This window comes from Phaethon aethereus, assembly GCF_964289735.1.
Source record: "Phaethon aethereus genome assembly, chromosome: W".
Classification (NCBI taxonomy): domain Eukaryota; kingdom Metazoa; phylum Chordata; class Aves; order Phaethontiformes; family Phaethontidae; genus Phaethon; species Phaethon aethereus.
Window position 1 is genome coordinate 5,110,110 of NC_138581.1, and position 17,931 is coordinate 5,128,040.

Genomic DNA, 17,931 nt, shown 5'->3' on the forward strand with positions numbered 1-17,931 from the left:
ATATTCCCTCACTTTCCCTGTTCCCTTTTAATTGGCAATGCCATGACAATGCTAGAAGGAAAGGTTGGATTTTTCCCTTAAAACGTTCCCTCTTTTGTGCTGTTGATGCTGCATATCCACCTCAAGGGAAGAGACTTGTCAAGTTCTTCCTACCTTCTGACAGCCAGGCTTCCTAGGAGCTTGACTCCTGGACCAGTCATGTTTCCCAATGCTTCCCCAAGCTCTTACAAGATGCGTGAAGCACCTGCTCAATGGGCACTTTTGGATGCTCCTCCAACAGCGGGTTTCCTCCCCACGCTCTCCCACCATCCCAGTAACCAAAAGAGCCCAGCGCAGTGGTGGGACCGCTGTAAACCAGCAGTCACCGGAGCCGGTGCGCTGAAAGCTTTGGACTAATTAGTCCCGCTTAATACTTTTGTGCCACCTCCATAGCAGGCTGCAGCGCTGCATCGATCTCCAGAGCCATCGCCGGGAGAAGCCGCTGTCATTACGATGCTCGCTCGAGCCTGACAAACTAATTGCCTCACACTCGCTGACTGTTTTCTCTCCGACAGCCAGGCTGGGCTGGCTTTAATTGCCTCTTGCCTTCACGGCAAGGTTAACCGTTTTAGCCTTTTCATGTAGCGGCGATGCTCCCGGCGCGGCATCTGGGACAGCAGGACGGAGGAGGAGGAGGAGGGCTGCACATACATTTGCAGAACAACACGAAATAACCTTCAATGATGTGGAGAAGGGAGCCGAGCACAACTGAACCCCCTTGCTCGGATTATTAATATTCATTAACTTTCTGAGTACAAGCTGCTTGTCACTGCTTTATGCTGCGGTTTCTTGTTCGTTTTGACGTGACTTGTGGATTTTGCCGTGTTTAATTATCTGTCGCAATGCTTAGTGGCCCAGGGAGGGCAGGTGGGAGAGGCTGTGTCTTCGGAGCAAGGGTGGGTTTCACCTTGATGTTATTCATAGTGTTTTTGTGGAAAATAAGAGCTCAAAAAGGATGGAGGCGCTTGCCGAAAATCACGCCACAGGCTAGAGGCAGAACTGGGAATTAAATTCTACGTCCCCTGACCCGGGCCAATATGTTTTATATTGCCTTCCACTTGCATTCCTGAAATACAAACGGCACACTTGGCACTCCACAAAAAACCTGAACGAGTCCCTGTCCTACAGTTGTTTTGCTTTGAATGAGACACAAATCGTCGGAGAAAGCTGCAAAGGAACTTTCAGTGGTCATTCAAAAAACATCGGAAGATGGGTGTGGAAATAAACCTTTGATGCAGTTGGGTGCTTTTACCTCTGGCTGAGCTCTGGGCAGATCTGCAGCTCCGCAGGGAGCTCACGGGGCTACAGAGCCCCTTCACTCCATCCCCAAGAGCAGGTCTGCTTGATGCCCGGAGGCGAGGATGGCAGGAGGGGACATCTCTGGGAGTGGGAAACAGAGATGAAAAGCATATTGAGGCCCTGTAAAGCAACTGAGGTGGATGTGTTGGGGTCCAGATTCATCAGGGTCTTCCACATTGCTTGGCTGAGAAGGGTTGGTTGATAAGGGTGGAGGAAAGCTCTGACTTGAGCACTCTGAATGAGCACTTTCCAGTCACCCCGGAGGGGAGCAGCTGAAAATATCCCCGTGTTTTTTTGCTGTTACCTCTATGTTTTAGCAACCGATGGTGGGCTAGCAGAGTTGAGGAACCACAGACGAGGTGTCACCGAAGAATTGGAGTTCTTCATGTAATTTTTGCTTCATTGGTGCTGCCCTGAAATATCTTCATCAAAGATTATTTTTAGACACCTCTGAAATCCACTTGCTGACGGGAAAGTCTTACAGACTGCCCCAGCCCCTACTTCTATGCGTGAATTAGTGGAGGATTTTCAAAAACCCTTGTCATGTTTTGTTCTTGGAGGTGATATGGAATGTGATCCAAGGTTTGCATCTGCTTGGGCCAGCATTGCATTTCCCCCAGAGCTTCCCTCTCAGTCCTTCGGGAAGGACTCTTGTTGCTTGAGAAGGGGAAAAAAGCCTGATAAATGTCAGTACTTAGAGCACCCAAAACTCGTCACAGGAAAGAGGGCATTGAAAATTAGGTCTGTCTAGTGCTAGGAATGACATTTCTTCATCCTTGAAGACTAGCACTCTGTCAGGCCACCACATGTACTTGCTGACAAGGTTGTTATTTTCTTACCATAGCTTTTGGTGCATGTGTATTACAGGAGCAGCACGGCCTTTGAAAGGAGCAAAACAGACGTGTTCCGAGTAAAAACCAACAACGTCGGACAAATAAGGAAAATCAGGTACCCGCACAACGTTACTACCAGGGTACCTGCTCTGTGAGGTGCTAATCGAATGACAGGCTGTAGAGGTTTTAGCATTGCCATGTTTTATTCGTTATTCGTTAGCATGCTCCTATCAAGGTGAAGTTAACGGGTGGTAGAAGCTTGCTTACTGCCTAAGATTTTTATCGAAGCGCGAAATCAGCTACGGTATGGCTTATAACTATCCATGCTCCCCACCAAGAATTGTATTTCTGTTGTATGCAATCACAGAGGAAGGTGTTTTGAACTGTTTTTATGTCCGATGGAGGTAAATGGGGTTTGCTATCCTCTTTTGCTAAATTAGTGTAACAAAAATGATAATTATTATGTTTAACCACTGTCTGACTGACCTATATAAAATTAGTAAGTAGTACAAAGAAAGCTGGGAAAATGGGAAGAGGTGGATAAAATAAAGTAAGAAGAGAAAAGAGCTGAAGGGATATAGGGTGGGAGGAGAGTCATGTTTAGATATGCAGTATAAGGTGAATGAATGTATATGTTGAATGACCATGCAGGTGCCTGTATGTTTATGTGCATTCCCTTGCAGATAGTAGCCCACATATGCACCTATGATATCTGCGCACAAAGATATATGGAAGGTTATTTACAAAACACCCTCTAAAAGCCTATAGGTCCTATGAAACACTTTGGATAGCCAGGTATAAGTAGGCGTTTTGTGTATAGTTGCTCTAGCTTTGCCTAATATAAAATATTCCACAAAATTACTGTACTAGTGGCCAGCCTTAATCAAAATAACAAATCCAGGGCTGTTGTCCCTTTAGGATTGAGCATGACAACACCGGACTGAATGCGGGGTGGTTCCTCGACCGCGTGATCGTGACCGACATGAACAGACCTCACCTTCGCTTTTACTTCCCATGCAACAACTGGCTGAGCAAGGAGGACGGGGATGGACTGTACGTCAGAGACCTCATCGGCAGCCTGAATCCCATGGATGTGCCCAAAAGTAAGGGTTTTCCAAAAAGGACAGCTTTCTGGTGCCTTGCTGGAAAGGACAGGGGGACAGGGCTGCTTTCAGATGACTTCAGCCATATAAAAAGTAATAGTGTAGTCTATGCTAATTTGAGTTTTTTTTGTCGTCAGTGGAGAGAGAAACAGGAAGATGCAAGGTGCCTCCAGAGGGTAATTCCTTCTTCCAGTGTTAGATCTGACATCTTAGGGTGGATAAATCACTATTTGGAGAAGCTCTGCTCATTGGTTGAGTACTGAAGGATCTGTGATGACTACTTTGAATTAGATTGAATGGTTACACACAGGTGAGAGGCATCCCCTCCCAGAACATGTAGCCAGTATCGTTGTTTGCTGGCAGAAGAGGCAGCGTGGTTGCAGTCCTGTGTATAAAGTTAAGTGTTTCCAGGCTCTGGTGGCGACCTGCAGGAAATTTCCATAAACAAGCCAACCCTCTCACTGTAATTCTACGCTGGTTTACTGTATGTGTAGGATATCCACATTGAACTGGTGCCTATTTTTCAGAGTGGTTTTAAGCTAATGATGTTGAAACGAAGCCAAGACAGCTTGCAAACCAGACATGTACTCCCCAATTGATATCAGCGTGTAGGCCATGTGGTGATGTATAGTGCATGTAACACGAGTGGGAAGACGATCGAGATGTGAAAGTGGAGCCAGCAAACCAGCCTCAGGTGGTATGTCAGCAGTTTATCTGCAAGTGCTAATGAGGAAACTGAGTTGTGTTTTCCACATGACCTCACCAACCCACCGCTCCTTTCCGGGAGCTTAATTTTGGGCGTGGAAAGTGAAGTACACCCACCATTAGCCACAGGTCTGAGGGAAAGGAGAGGTATAGTTTGGTGCACAAGACTGGAAACTTGGGGTTTTGCTAGTATCACATCTTTTTGAGAACGAGTAGTAGATTTCTCGCTAGTGTTGTTGGCATGACCACCTAGGAGTGGGGTTTTTTTGGTAAAAACAGTTTATTGCCTGCCTTAATACAATGTTTTGATCATTGATAGATGCTCTAGAGGGCAAAGTATTGTTATTTTTATAGAGAGCCTCTGAAACAGTACACCATGACACTGTTTGTTCCCAAGTTGTTAAATAATTTTGCTCTATTAAGATACGACCTCCTAAACCAGTTCCAGTATGTTGACAATATAAGTATTAAAGGACACTGCACATGTGTTAGCATGCACAAGTAATATCCATTGACAAGAAATGTATGTGGGAGCATTTCATAAACGCGGACCTCTCCAGGGTGGCTGCCACAGGAGAATGAGATAACGTCTGGAGATGCCTTGCCAAAAACCCACCCGGTTACTGCTGGGGCTGTGTGTGCCAAAGTCTTTTGCTGCTGTTTTATCAGTTCAGTTTGTGAAATGGAAGAGTTATGGACACTCGAGGGGGCAGGAGAAGGTAGTGGATGAGTCAAAGCAATACAGAATTGATGAGAGGTTCCCTTGAGGAGAAAGTCAACCATTCAGTCTTAATAGATCTTTAAATGACACAACAGTTTATCTGAATTTATTATTGCTCCTGCCTGGGAGAGCGGATTCAAAGGAATGCATGTGATTTCCTGCATCCTGTTCAACACCTGTCTCTCAGCAGGAAAAGATTTGTGGGCTAAACCCTCAGCTGGTAAAAATCAGTGCAGTTCCAATGAAATTGCTGGAGCAACTTTGCATTTCACCAGCTGAAAAGCTAGTCCTGAGTGCCCACTCTTCTGGAGAAGTCATTTTGGGTTCTAGATCCCTATATGCTTGGTCCAGGACAAATACGAATAAGGTTGTCTCCTGCCTTAAGAGTACAAAAGAAGAGATTTAACCAGGCATTTGTCAGAAATGCATCTGTTCCCATTGCCTTTACCGAATAGAAAAGCCCACGTTTGAGTGGCACAGTCTGCATGCTCTGTGGCCATCCGTATAAATGCGGGGAGCTGGGCTGAGGCCAGAAGCACGGGTGAAGGGTTGGATGCCTTCCAGGCCGCAGGTCTGAATCTGTAAGAGGAGAGGGTTAGCTCAACTATCTCGGGTTGCAGCTCCCCTTGAACCATAATTAATGAAAGATAAATGTTCCCAGGCTGCTGAGGTGAACTGTCAACTGCAAATGTAAATTTATCTGAATTCATTTGTCTCCCTCTGGACCCGTAAATGTCTGAAATGAGATTGTGATACAATTTTCTTTGTACGTATGAGTCATTTTCCCTAAATTTGGTTGGGTTCTTTTCTTTTAAATGAATTAAACAGTGGTGTTTACTCTGAGTATTAATATTTTCTAGGCTACTAGGCAAATGAATAATTATGTGGTTTAGTGATTTTATGTGCCTATAAAGAACGATTAGTTGCTCCCTCTTAAGTCCATATTCCCATTAGCAGTGTTCAGTGCCATAATCTCCTTTTTGGTCATGTCTCCTCAGTCACTGTTCCCCTTTTTTCTTTAGTTCTTTGTAAACCACCCGGGCACTGTTGTTACAGACCTTAGTCTCATGCTTTGCTTTCATTCTCCATTTGCTGCCACAATCTGGTCTGTTTTTGGAGGTAGCCAAACAAATTTCCTCCGTGTTCCCTCTCCTGCAACATCTTCAGCTTTTGATCTTCTCCTGGAGAGCTTTCTCATCTTTGTCGTGAGGATTTACCTTCCTCTCTTGAACTGGAGGTCACTGCTGGGATGCGCATTTTCTCTTTGATATGTGTGGGATGTAGACTGGAGAAAAAGTAAATGATTTTTTGTTATATTTTTGCTTTGTTGAAGCTCTGTAGAGGCATTTAAAGCATATTTGAAGGGGATTTGTGCTCTTCACTGGCTAAAAAACTGTCTGGACGGCCGAGCCCAGAGAGCTGCAGTAAACGGAGTTAAATCCAGTCAGTGGCCGGTCACAAGCGGTGTTCCCCAGGGCTCGGTTTTGGGGCCAGCCTTGTTTAATATCTTAATCAATGATCTGGATGAGGGGATCGAGTGCTCCCTCAGTAGGTTTGCAGATGACACCAAGTTGCCAGGAGTGTTGATCTGCTGGAGGGTAAGAAGGTTCTGCAGAGGGATCTGGACAGGCTGGACGCACGGGCCGAGGCCAACCATATGAGGTTCAAGAAGGCCAAGTGCTGGGTCCTGCATTTCAGTCACAACAACCCCATGCAACGCTACAGGCTTGGGGAGGAGTGGCTGGAGAGCTGCCCGGTGGAAAGGGACCTGGGGCTGCTGGTTGACAGCCGGCTGAACATGAGCCAGCAGTGTGCCCAGGTGGCCAAGAAGGCCAACAGCATCCTGGTCTGTATCAGCAATAGTGTGGCCAGCAGGAGCAGGGCAGGGATCGTGCCCCTGTACTCGGCACTGGTGAGGCCGCAGCTTGAATCCTGTGTTCAGTGTTGGGCCCCTCACTACCAGAAGGACGTTGAGGTGCTGGAGCGTGTCCAGAAAAGGGCAACGAAGCTGGTGAGGGGTCTGGAGCACAAGTCTGATGAGGAGCAGCTGAGGGAACTGGGATGTTCAGTCCGGAGAAGAGGAGGCTGAGGGGAGACCTTATCGCTCTCTACAACTACCTGAAAAGGGGGTTGTGGTGACGTGGGTGTTGGTCTCTTCTCCTAACTAACCAGCAATAGAATGAGAGGAAATGGACTCAAGTTGCGCCAGGGGAGGTTTAGACTGGATATTAGGAAAAATTGCTTTACTGAGAGAGTGGTCAAGCACCGTAAAGGGCTGCCCAGGGAGGTGGTGGAGTCACCATCACTGGAAGTGTTCAAAAAATGTGTAGATGTGGCACTTTGGGACATGGTTTAGTGGGCATGGTGGTGTTGGGTTGATGGTTGGACTTGATGATCTTGAAGGTCTTTTCCAATCTTAATGATTCTATGATTGTTGGTTCTTGGACCAAAACCTACCAAGCTGTGGGGATAGTCAGTCTCTTTCTTAGTGAGGAACACAGGCCAGCCAGAGAATACCTGCAGGGCTGTGAGCTTTGAAGAGGTTAATTTAAAGGAAAAAATCAGAGGCATTACTAAAAAATGTAGAAAAGAATATATTCCAAAAAGTAGTCAACATATAATTGAAAAATTGGACACACACACACAAACAGAAGTAGAGTTCTTTTCATGATCTGAATAGAGTTACTGAGGATGGCAGGAATACTTAGCAATTGCAGATGCCTGAGTGATTATTTATTACTTATCTGAATAAAATGGCTCCTGTTGGGTTCTTTCTTGAATGCCACACATTTCTCAAGGAGAACAGGTTACATTTTAAGTGTTCCTGCTTGAATGATCCTCTGTTCCCTGTATTCATATCCACAGCATCGTATGCCCATGGCCCTTTGACAACGAAAGTGCCACACATTCTTATTTACGCAGCAGCTGCTATTGGCAGCTTGGATTAATTTACATTACAGGTATTAATTACAAGGAAGGGCTATTGTTCAGCCTTACACTGCTTCGCTTGAGTTTATGAAGTCTTAGGATTGTATGACTGTGGCTGATCCTTTATGCAAGTGACCGGCTCAAAGCTGAAGTCGGGAGATGGTTTTCCTTTGAGTGTTGTGGGTTTTGGATCACTCTGAGGGTGTCTGATGTCCTACCAAAGTGGTGGGGGAGGAGAGCATTCATAATAACTTGGAGCTACACTGATAAGAATTACCGACCCAACAGAGATGCAAAAGCAAAGGAAATCTGGGAGCCAGTTTCCAGCCCGTTGTTTGACATCTGCAGACTGATCATGAATCACTTGTGCCACTCTGTGGACCCTTGTGTCTCCCACCTCATGGTGACTCTCATTTGGTTGGACTTCATCCTGCTTTCCCTGCCAGTCTGCAGCCTCAGAGCTGCTCTGCAGCACCGATCTGAGCCCAGTACATGACATGAGCACCTTGGTGGTTACTCCACTGGGGTGAAAGATATCCCTTGCTGCCAGGCACGGCACCGCCCATGGGAATCTGCTGCAGGTGGGACACCAGGGTCACGTCTTTCTCCATCCCTGTGTGTATGATGGGCACAGCTTTTATCACCCAGCTGTAAAGCAGAGGGTCCTGAGATTTGATCTTCAGGTGGATTGAAGGGTCTCTCAAGATCTCATACAGGAATATTTCTGCAAGGCTACAATTTGTCATCATTCATAAAAGACTCTGGGGTTTGGTTGGCTTAGGTGATATGTTAATTTTCCACAGGCCATCTTCTCCCTGGGGTAACGACAGGCTGTTATCACTATCTAGCCGGTTGAGGTTAGTCTAGGCTCTCCACAGTGTGACTTCCAGTTTTCCTCGAACGAGGGAAAAAGTTAGGTTAGGTATCACTAACACATATTGACTGTTCTCAATTACCCTTGAAATTTCTCCCCAATCAAATCAATTATCTGTACTCACTCTTTTATTGAGAGAAAGCAGGAATATTCATTTGCAAAGGGGGCCTTTTGTCGCTTGGTCCTTAAAACCACATTCAAGAGCACAGATACCTGAAAATCAATTCAGACTGTGTAATTGCAATTTATGCTAACCTGTCAAATTTCAGTCAAGTCTTGCCAACCTGCCTGTTGCAAATGAGGTTCAGAGCCAAGGATTGATTTCCAGCTGGCTCATCGGCCATCAGCACCCTGGGATTGTTTAAGATCGGACACGATGGGCTGTAAACGTGCATGGCACAACAGCTCATGACAAACTGTTTCACGGCTGCGTATTCACAGTAGGACAGAACCACATGTGTAACCTCAACCTGTAAACCTCCTCCATTCTCTGCCTCTTCTGGGTGAAGTTTAGCCTTATTTGGTCTATTAATAATGAACGTGTTTACAGCAGGTGCGTTACACAGCACAATACCGAGGAGCAGGGCAGTCACAACACATGGCACACCTGGACTTTGGGGATGGGAGCATCCAACACAATTGCGTTACCTTTATTTTCTTCCATACTTAAAAGCGCTGAGCATTGGTCACCTGTTGTTTTTTGTTATTACTAATATTATGTCAAAAATGGATTGCAAGATGAGAACAGGTATAGCTGTGCTGTATCTAGGGCTAAGCCTGCATGGCCTTTTGCAGGCAGACGTAAGTTTTCTGCCTTGCTGAGACAAGAACCAGCTCTGAACTGAAAGGTCAACGATTGTGTCAATTCTGGCCTGATTTGGGGTTGATATATGGTGCATTTGAGAGTTTGCATGGATACGTCCTACAGGGTAATGGCTGTAAGGTCACGCTGAGCAATTGGGAACTGGGTTCCTGTAAAGGCAGATGAGTGGTAAAACGTGCCCGTGTGCTTGTGCAGAGGGTAGTCTCACCTTTAAAAACCAGAGAACAATATTTATTATAATTACAAACGAGAGAAGTTCAGCCGATCAAGTTGCAGGTCAGCCCCAATCCATTAGTCTTTCACAAGTTTCTTTGAATCATTGGTCTGTCCTCGTCTGGGGCAGCGTTAATGAGGTCACCGGAGGAGACTTGGACAGTTTGTGTTCATGGTGGGTCAGAGAAGACCACGGGCAGACCACAGAACAGTTTCCTTCGAAGGCAGGAGAGGCAAAGGCAGCCCTTGCGGGCGCTCTGAACGCAGTCTATGCACACGAAGCAGCAGCCTGTGCAGGACTTCTCCTCCTGGTCTGCTTTTGAGAGCATCTCTGCAAGCACACATAGAGTTAACATACCCTAGACACTCTCTGAGGTTTTGCGATCCACTAGGACCTAAAACTCATATATTTGAGCTGTATTATTTCTTCCCTCTGCGAAGGAGGCTTGTTGTAAGACTGCACGGTTCATTGTTCAGATTTTTATCGTTGGCTGACTTGAAGACTTATGAGGCACCGACCTGGCTGCGGCTTGAGGAAACACTTGGGGCAGCAGGTATCGATGCACACGCTTGACTTTGAGTCAGTAGCAAAATCCTTCCCGTCCCATTGAGATACGCGTGTCCCGAAGGGCTGGACTGGATCCCAGCGGAAGCTGTGGCCAACATTTCTCAGTAACGTACTGGCACTAAAAGCTCTGATGAGGAGCAACAGTTTGGATGCGAGGCACTGGTTGGTGATGCCCTGTGGGCTTTGCAACCTCATTTTATAACGTGCCAGGCCTGGAGAGTGGGACTGGTCCCTCTCCTGTCCCCCGTGGGTCATGATTCAAACTGAGGTGTTACTTCTTGGAAACTTCATGATCAGAAAAACTAAAAAGGTTATTTCTGAGGATGTAAAAGGGGAGGGAATGAAATATTAATAGGTGTTACCTGCTCATCAAAACTCATCTTTATTTACACTGGGAACTGGAAGTGTCTAATCAGCACAGGAAAATGCAGCTAAATATATTTATGAAATAAATATGAGTTGTTTACTTTTGAATAATGGTGACTATGCCCTGTATTAAGGATGAGGACTTGCTGCATGCTGAGATATTCAATAAACAAAGTTTGTAGAGGCAGTAATATCTTTTACTACCCAATTGATAACACTGGAAAAAAACTGTCATGATATCTGGCATACTGAGTATCCAAAAATGACTTTTTTTCCCCCCAAAAAATACTTCAGTTGGTCTAATAAGGATTTTACTCTCCCGGCAAACTTTGTCTATCTTATATTACCATGTCTAAAACAAGTCAGCTATGGACATTTTCCTTGTAATGTATTTTTTGCCTGTTGTTTTGTCTCTAAAGATGGGTGAGGGCAATGAGAAATTGAAACGTAGAAATAAAAAGAAACAATGGTGACTTGTAAACCACAAGAAAGACAAGATGCACAGAGCTCAGAAACGGGATGGAAATAGGGGTTTGTAATTCATATAAAGGACCTTATGTTTCAAGAGAAAAGATTTTCAAAGAGGCATGAAACGTCTCTGGTGTGGCTGGAACATAGATCCATGTGTATCCAATACAAAACAGATAGTACAGCATGTTTGTTAAAATGGGGGATAATTTTGTCCAATTATGTCTAGATATTGTAATTAATTCAACTATCAGTTTTGAAATAAAGTAACTTTATTTAAATTTATGATTTATACAAAGCAAGACTGAAGTACAGTGATAATAATATGATTATAAATAATACCATAAAATTATTTCACTCTTCATTCTGAGCAAAAATGTTTTACCCAGGAGGGTATTCTCAGTGATTTCCCCAATTTTGATAATAGCAGATCTGGGGAAAGCAGAAAGCAGATATTTCTTTTGTGAAATGTCTGTCTTTTTTTTTTTTTTTTTTCTCATGGGCTCCCAGCCTGGGGCTGAACTAATGAAAACTAATGAGAAATCTTGGAGAATTAGATGAACAAGGATTTCCGCACCACTGTCCCAAGGTGGGTTGCCCTGTGCTAAGCTCCATGCCTCTGCAGCTAAACCGCTATTGTCTCTTGAGCAAGGTCGCTTAAAGCTCACTTCAAAATGTCATCATCACTTTGAAGTCGCAGTAGGAACATCAGTTTTCCATATCCTACAAGCAGAGACTCCTGCATGTGGTAGATTGCCTCTCAGAGGCTTTGTGGAGGGATGATCCAGGCTGAATCCTAATGTATTAACTGTTTTGATGCATGCTTTGATTTCACGTAAGAGCCACACAAAATGGGGCTGAATCTCGTGGTCTTGGGGCTGGATGGAGAGACCAAGTGGCTGAGTTCATTATAGGAGACGCATGAGGCAGCGGTTGAGGATAATGCAATACTCAGCAGAGCAAACATACTCATTTTCTTCCCCCATGTCTTATGCCTCCTCGGGTGGCAGCAGTAGTATCTCTTTTTTAAGAGCACACTTTTAGAGAGCTCTTCTGAGATTAATGTCATGCCAGTCTAGGGTGGCACCAGCCTTGCATCCTTGGTGCTGCCTCTGATGACGGGCACCCCAAAACCATACAAACGCCCTCCAGCCTTTCTCCCTCACTAACACCGCGGTTTGGCCAGGGTGCTCATGGCCAAGAGCAATGCGAAGCTCTTGCTTCATCAGCATCCCCTGTGCTCCTGGTGTGCTTGTAATCTGCATTTCCAGTTTGAACCCTTGGTTGAAGGAGCTTTTCATCACCTCTGAATGCGCAGCTCATTAAGAAAGGGAGTTGTCAATTACTCTTGATAGAGATCATAGTTTAATTATTTTCAAGCTCTAAACCAACCCTTTGCATTCAACCCTTTCCTGGGTGGGGGAAAAGAATTCTTCCTTAACTGTGTGTAGTTGTTTTGTGCAGGAACAGGTCATGCTTTTGAGACAGAGCTAGCTCCTGGTGAGCTCGGCAGGGCTCCTCTGCTTTTACAGGGGCTGCTGTAGGTTCTTATTAAGTCTTGCTCTGTGTAGCTGTCTCTAGGTTTTTCTGCTACTGCTACTGCGGTAGAAAGTAATGATTAGGGCTGGGTGGATTTCCTTCTCTGCAGTGTTTGCAGAGACTCCGGAGATAGTGCTTGTGTTGTATGAAAATGCAGTAAGGCATCTCCACCAGAAGGTTGGGAGAAGGTCATCGAGGAAAAGGTGGTGTTAGCCTGGTGCAATGGGGTCTCTCCCAGGACAGATGAGAACTAAATTCAAATGCTTGCTGCGAATCAAGCATGTTGGGAGGCCAGATCCAAGCTTCCTGCCCTAACCATGTGCTGTCTGACCTTTTAAGGTTGCTCTGACCAAGAAGTCTAGCTGTTGCTGAGGAATACGCTGTCAGAAGTGGTATAAAGGAGCTTCCATTTTGACAAGTCAGTGCTTTCCATCAAGAAGAGATTTTTTCAGGCAGTTCCTGGCAGGCTGGGAGGACTGACTCGATCTGACAGCGAGGAGCCGCCGCACGTGGACGTTAAACCACCTTCCCGAGCGACAAGGCTGCGGCCGGCTGAGGCTGAAACTGCGCCTTGCCCGCAGATCCAGCCCTCTGCCTCTAGCGACGAGCCTTTTCGCTTTTCAAACTAACCACAAATGTATGTATTTGCCAGCAGCAGTTCAGGGGCAGCAGTGGTGCCTCTGTCCTGCCCGTTCCCCCCCACCAAGCCATCTTCTGAAATCTGCCGGCTCAGTGCCGAGCAGTACGGGGTGGGTCTTAAACATTGCCACCCTTGGGAGTGCTGCGCGAACGGAAGGAGAATTGCTAAAAGTTGCCTTATGAGAAGAGTCCGTCGCTGCCTACGACTGAGCTCCCTGCCTTCAACCCGGCGTGTTTTGCTTCTGAGGGCTGTGACGCTTCTCTGTTGTCGGATGCTGTGCTGCTGCCCTGCGCCATGGCAGGGCACGCGCGAGGCAGGCGGGCAGGGATGTCCGGCAGGGAATTCGCTGTGCCCTGCAGGAGGTGATGACTCTAAATACTGAAGCACGGTTGACTTTGTTTCCCTGCCTAAATCTGGTGTTCCTGCTGCTACAAACTCAGCAGCTCGTGCGCAAACACCCTGTCTAAAGCCCCAAATAATATTAGCGACAAGATTTCTTTCGGCGATTCCATCCTATGGTGTTTCAGGTGGCCATGATATCGTATTGCTAAATAAATGGCATTAACAGATGAATATCACGTGGTTGAGCCACCAGCTGCAGCTTGCAGGTGGAAGAGTTTGGCTGGGATGTGTCCATGCATTTTCCATGGTTGGAGGCAGGAGAGGAGGTGCATAAGAGCACCCAGGGATGTTGGGGCTGGATAAAAAGGTCCCAGGCAAAGTGTTGGGCTAGTACTGCACCCCGGCTCCTTGGGATGGCGATGGCAGTGGGGCTAGCCTAGATGGGGTATACTGGGGGGTAGAAGGCCTGCAGCCCCATGCCGTCATCCTCTGGGAGCAGTGCTGGAAGTGCCTGTGACATCACTCAGTTTTGGGCCCCTCTCTACAGGAAGGACATTGAGGTGCTGGAGCGTGTCCAGAGAAGGGCAACGGAGCTGGTGAGGGGTCTGGAGCACAAGTCTGATGAGGAGTGGCTGAGGGAACTGGGGGTGTTCAGTCTGGAGAAGAGGAGGCTGAGGGGAGACCTCATCGCTCTCTACAACTACCTGAAAGGGGGTTGTGGCGAGGTGGGAGTTGGTCTCTTCTCCCAAGTAACCAGTGATAGGACGAGAGGAAATGGCCTCGAGTTGCACCAGGCGAGGTTTAGACTGGAGATTAGGAAAAATTTCTTTACTGAGTGGTCAAACATTGGAACAGGCTGCCCAGGGTGGTGGTGGAGTCACCATCACCAGAGGCATTAAAAAAATGTGTGGATGTGGCACTTTACAACATGGTTTAGTGGGCATGGTGGTGTTGGGTTGACGGTTGGACTCAATGATCTTAAAGGTCTTTTCCAGCCTTAATGATTCTGTGGTTCTGCGATCACAGCCCTTCACCAAAATAAACCCCTTGGCTCTCGGTGGAAAGGACCTGACTCCAGCCCACGGTGCAATACCCTCTTCGCTGTTGAAAGCTGTGGCCGAGTTGATTAGTAACAGGCAAACTGCTTGACTGTCACACCTCTGCTAAATTACTGCGGTGGGGTCATATCAGTTAGTGCCACCCCACTGCTTCGCTGAGACGGCATCCTGGCAACATCTCCGAATGCCTTCTTGGGACAGCTTTGTGTGTGACAGCGCGTTGGATGACAGATGTCAGGGGGAGCTGGATTGTCTCCAATGCAGCAGACACCCAGCTGTAAAGAAAAGGAAGGTGCTGTAACCACACAGGACATTTGCGCTTGTGTGTTGCAACGGGAAGAAGAGGGAAAGCAGAAAGTAGTTTCTGCTCTTGCTACTAAATTTTTGTTAGCTGTTCTGCTCTTGGCATCTTGCAGTTCGTGCCTTTGAAGCTGCTAATTTCGCATCCAGGAAAGCTCCCCTCTCCGTGCGTGTGCTGCAGCGAGCCCACACTGCTAGATGGAGTCACAGCTTTTACCAGCCGTACATTAGCATTTTGCGTGTTCCCAGTGCTAGGAGAAGCATTCCGGGGACAAAAAAAAAAAAAAAAAAAAAAATCCAGGCAACGTCTTGATCTCTGTTTTGCAGCTGAACTCAGAGCCATGTATTGAGATTAAAAAAAGCCAAGTGGGTATTTTTGAAAAGATGATGTTACTGTTTTAAATAATGCATGATTAAGGCCTTACAGAAGAGGGAACAACATCCACCCGTGCTTAAAATGAAGAGTGCTTGACTTCAGCCAGATCTCTGGCTGCAATGAGAGCCTTTTCCTGCATGCTTCTAGCAGCTGAATCCTCGCTGTCTTTTTGAGATGTAGCATCCCTTTCTATTTAAATTTGCACATCCACCATGTAATTCTGTAAGATGTGCTGACGTATGAAGCACAGAAGGACCCCTGAGCAGAATGAAGAGCTACCCTCTCTGCCGCAGCTGAGCATTGAATTGCTTAGAGAGGGAGAGAGCGCTGGCAAAAATTCAGCGTGGCTCAGGATTGATCCCGTTTGCTTCCTGGAGATGAAGGAACTAAAATTGTCTTGTACGCAGGGCTGAGTGGGGCAGGTATGGCGACTGGCTTGACTGCACAGTTTCAGAGTTGCGAACGTATGAAAAAAACTAAGGGGAAAACCGGTTGAGCACACACTAGGTGTGACCCCGGGGTCCGTGAAGCAGGGATGTGCCATCACCTAAGCCAAGGACCACTAACGGTCTTGGAGTAGCTTTGCCAGTGGAAAAACATCTGCAAAGAGCACACAGAAGAGGTGGGCAAGTCCATGCCATGCACCCCAGCTTTGCTTATGTTTTAGGAGACCCTTGCAGCACAGTGCCCTGTGATTGACACTAGCCCAAAATATTAACCCAACTCATCGCCCATCTTTGTGGGCTCAGGAATCAGTTCTGTCGATGGGGTCTCCATGCTGACACTCTGACAGCAGCATCGTGTGTTCGTAGAGCCCTTGGGAGCACTTGGTGTTCTGAGCAGGCTGTCAAACGATGTCGTTATAAACCTTAGATTTGAAATATAGTGATGTTGAGAAGCCTTTCAAGGTGTTGGATCTGGCAAATACTTTTACCAGCGTTTTTCTTGCCGACCAGACGTATTTCTGCAGAAGCGGTACGAGGTGTGCTTCCTGCCCTGGTTTTAGTCACTGCTGCTGATTGCTCTTCATTGACTTGTTCTCTACATGTCCTCCTTGCTGCTCCGCATGTGTTCAGGCATCCTTCTGGGCTATACTTCAGAGGCATAAAGCTACAAGGGTACAAGGGTAATCCTACAAGGGTAATCTAAGTTCAGCCGCTGATGCATCTTTTTGTGGATTCTTTTATCCGATCGGCTTCTTCTGGTCCTTAAAAAGTAGAGTGGAAAATTAATGACCGACATCAGAATAAATATTCTACAGGAGGTACAAGGAGTGAAGCTTCTTGAAAAATGTGGTCTGTGATCCCAGTGTACAGTGCGTCACTTTTAGTTAGAACAGCTTAGTGACCGAGTGGGAGCTGTAAATTCCACCATCTCCATCCTTGGCTAATACAAATGAAACCCTTTGATGTTGGCATGTCTCTAGCAGGTTGTTAGAGGTCTATGAACTGAAACAGAAGAGTTAAAGAGAAACATTAAGGCATTTTCTCCCTTGCCTGAGCCTGGCTCTGTCATCCTCTTTCTTGTTATTTAGTATTTATTGCACTTTTATCATTATTATTTTATTTGTAATGGCATGTTTTGTGATGGGGTGCCAAGAATGTCAGCTCAATTTTTAGCCTTTTCAGAGCACATTCATTAAACTGAGACGGGTGATTTTCCCTTCTGTTTGGGCTCTGCCCTTGTACTCCTCACCCCGGGAGCTGAGCGCATCTTTATAATTCAGGGGATAGTCCAACAATCACTTCTCATAGACTTGCTCTCACATCCCCTGCCTCAGCGGGAGCATGTGCACCAAAGTGTCTGCTGTCTTTTAGAATAATTTTTAATATACACTGATTATGATGGAGGCAGCAGGTGACCTGTTCTGGGAGTCGTAACCAGGGTTTGTGATGGTCTATAGCTCCCGAGGAATTAATTTCTCGTGTTGGCTGGGAAGCCCAAACAAGCTTCTCCCCTAACTTTGCACCTGCTGAAGGAAAAAAAGTTGCTCACCACGGGTCATGGTGCAAAAAGTTTTATTTTTGCAAGGGAGGTATGTGTGAGGTGGCCTGTGCATTTGTCCCTTCTGCAGAAGCAGCATGCCCGGGACTCAGAAATAGAGGTGGTGTAGCACAGCTTGCAGCATCAGTTAGCCAGGGCACAATAATACAGGATATGACAGATACTTTGTTGAGGGCATATATGACATCATGTACTGTTGGGTAGTAGATTTTACATTGATCTTTATCAGTTTTGTTTTGTGTCTTGCTGTCTGTCTCCAGCACTGGTTCTGCACAGAGGATACGGCACTAGGCATCTGTCATGGTTGAGTTGGCTTGGAGGAACAAGTTAGGTAGACTTCGGCAGGGTATTTTGAAAGTTGCTCTTGTTTGCCCCAAATGAAGGCCATGGCAGTTTCTTCATCGATTTCAGAAGAAGCTGAGCTCACCTTTGCTGTCCTTTGGAGCCAAGTTAGTTCCATCCTGATCCTTCTGAAAAACTTTCCCTGTCTCAAACTCACTGACGCGGCATGTGTGAAATGGGTGTGGTGTGGCTCACCCATGTGATTTTTGCGTTTTTTGGTGCCACACATGATGTAGCTTCATAGTGTCACAGCTCCTGGCTTTAATCCTGTTTCTTCATTAAATGGAAAGGACTGGATTTTTTTTTTTTTTCAAACTGGGCAGAATAGCAGTGTGGTCACCTTCAAATTTTTGTGCTCGTGCAGTGTGACTGACCTTTCTGCAAAATACT

At 46.3% G+C, this 17,931-nt stretch overlaps 1 protein-coding gene across 1 annotated transcript in view; it reads left to right on the forward strand.

The window, feature by feature from the left end:
- LOC309415119 (lipoxygenase homology domain-containing protein 1-like) overlaps window positions 1–17,931 on the forward strand; it is a gene marked incomplete at both ends in the record, with an annotated part of 135,085 nt that overhangs the window by 9,382 nt on the left and 107,772 nt on the right. Inside the window, 2 exons of the mRNA XM_082012567.1 lie at window positions 2,206–2,286; window positions 3,090–3,274. Of these exons, the coding sequence (XP_081868693.1) occupies window positions 2,206–2,286; window positions 3,090–3,274 (266 nt within the window). The remainder of the gene's footprint in view (window positions 1–2,205; window positions 2,287–3,089; window positions 3,275–17,931) is intronic.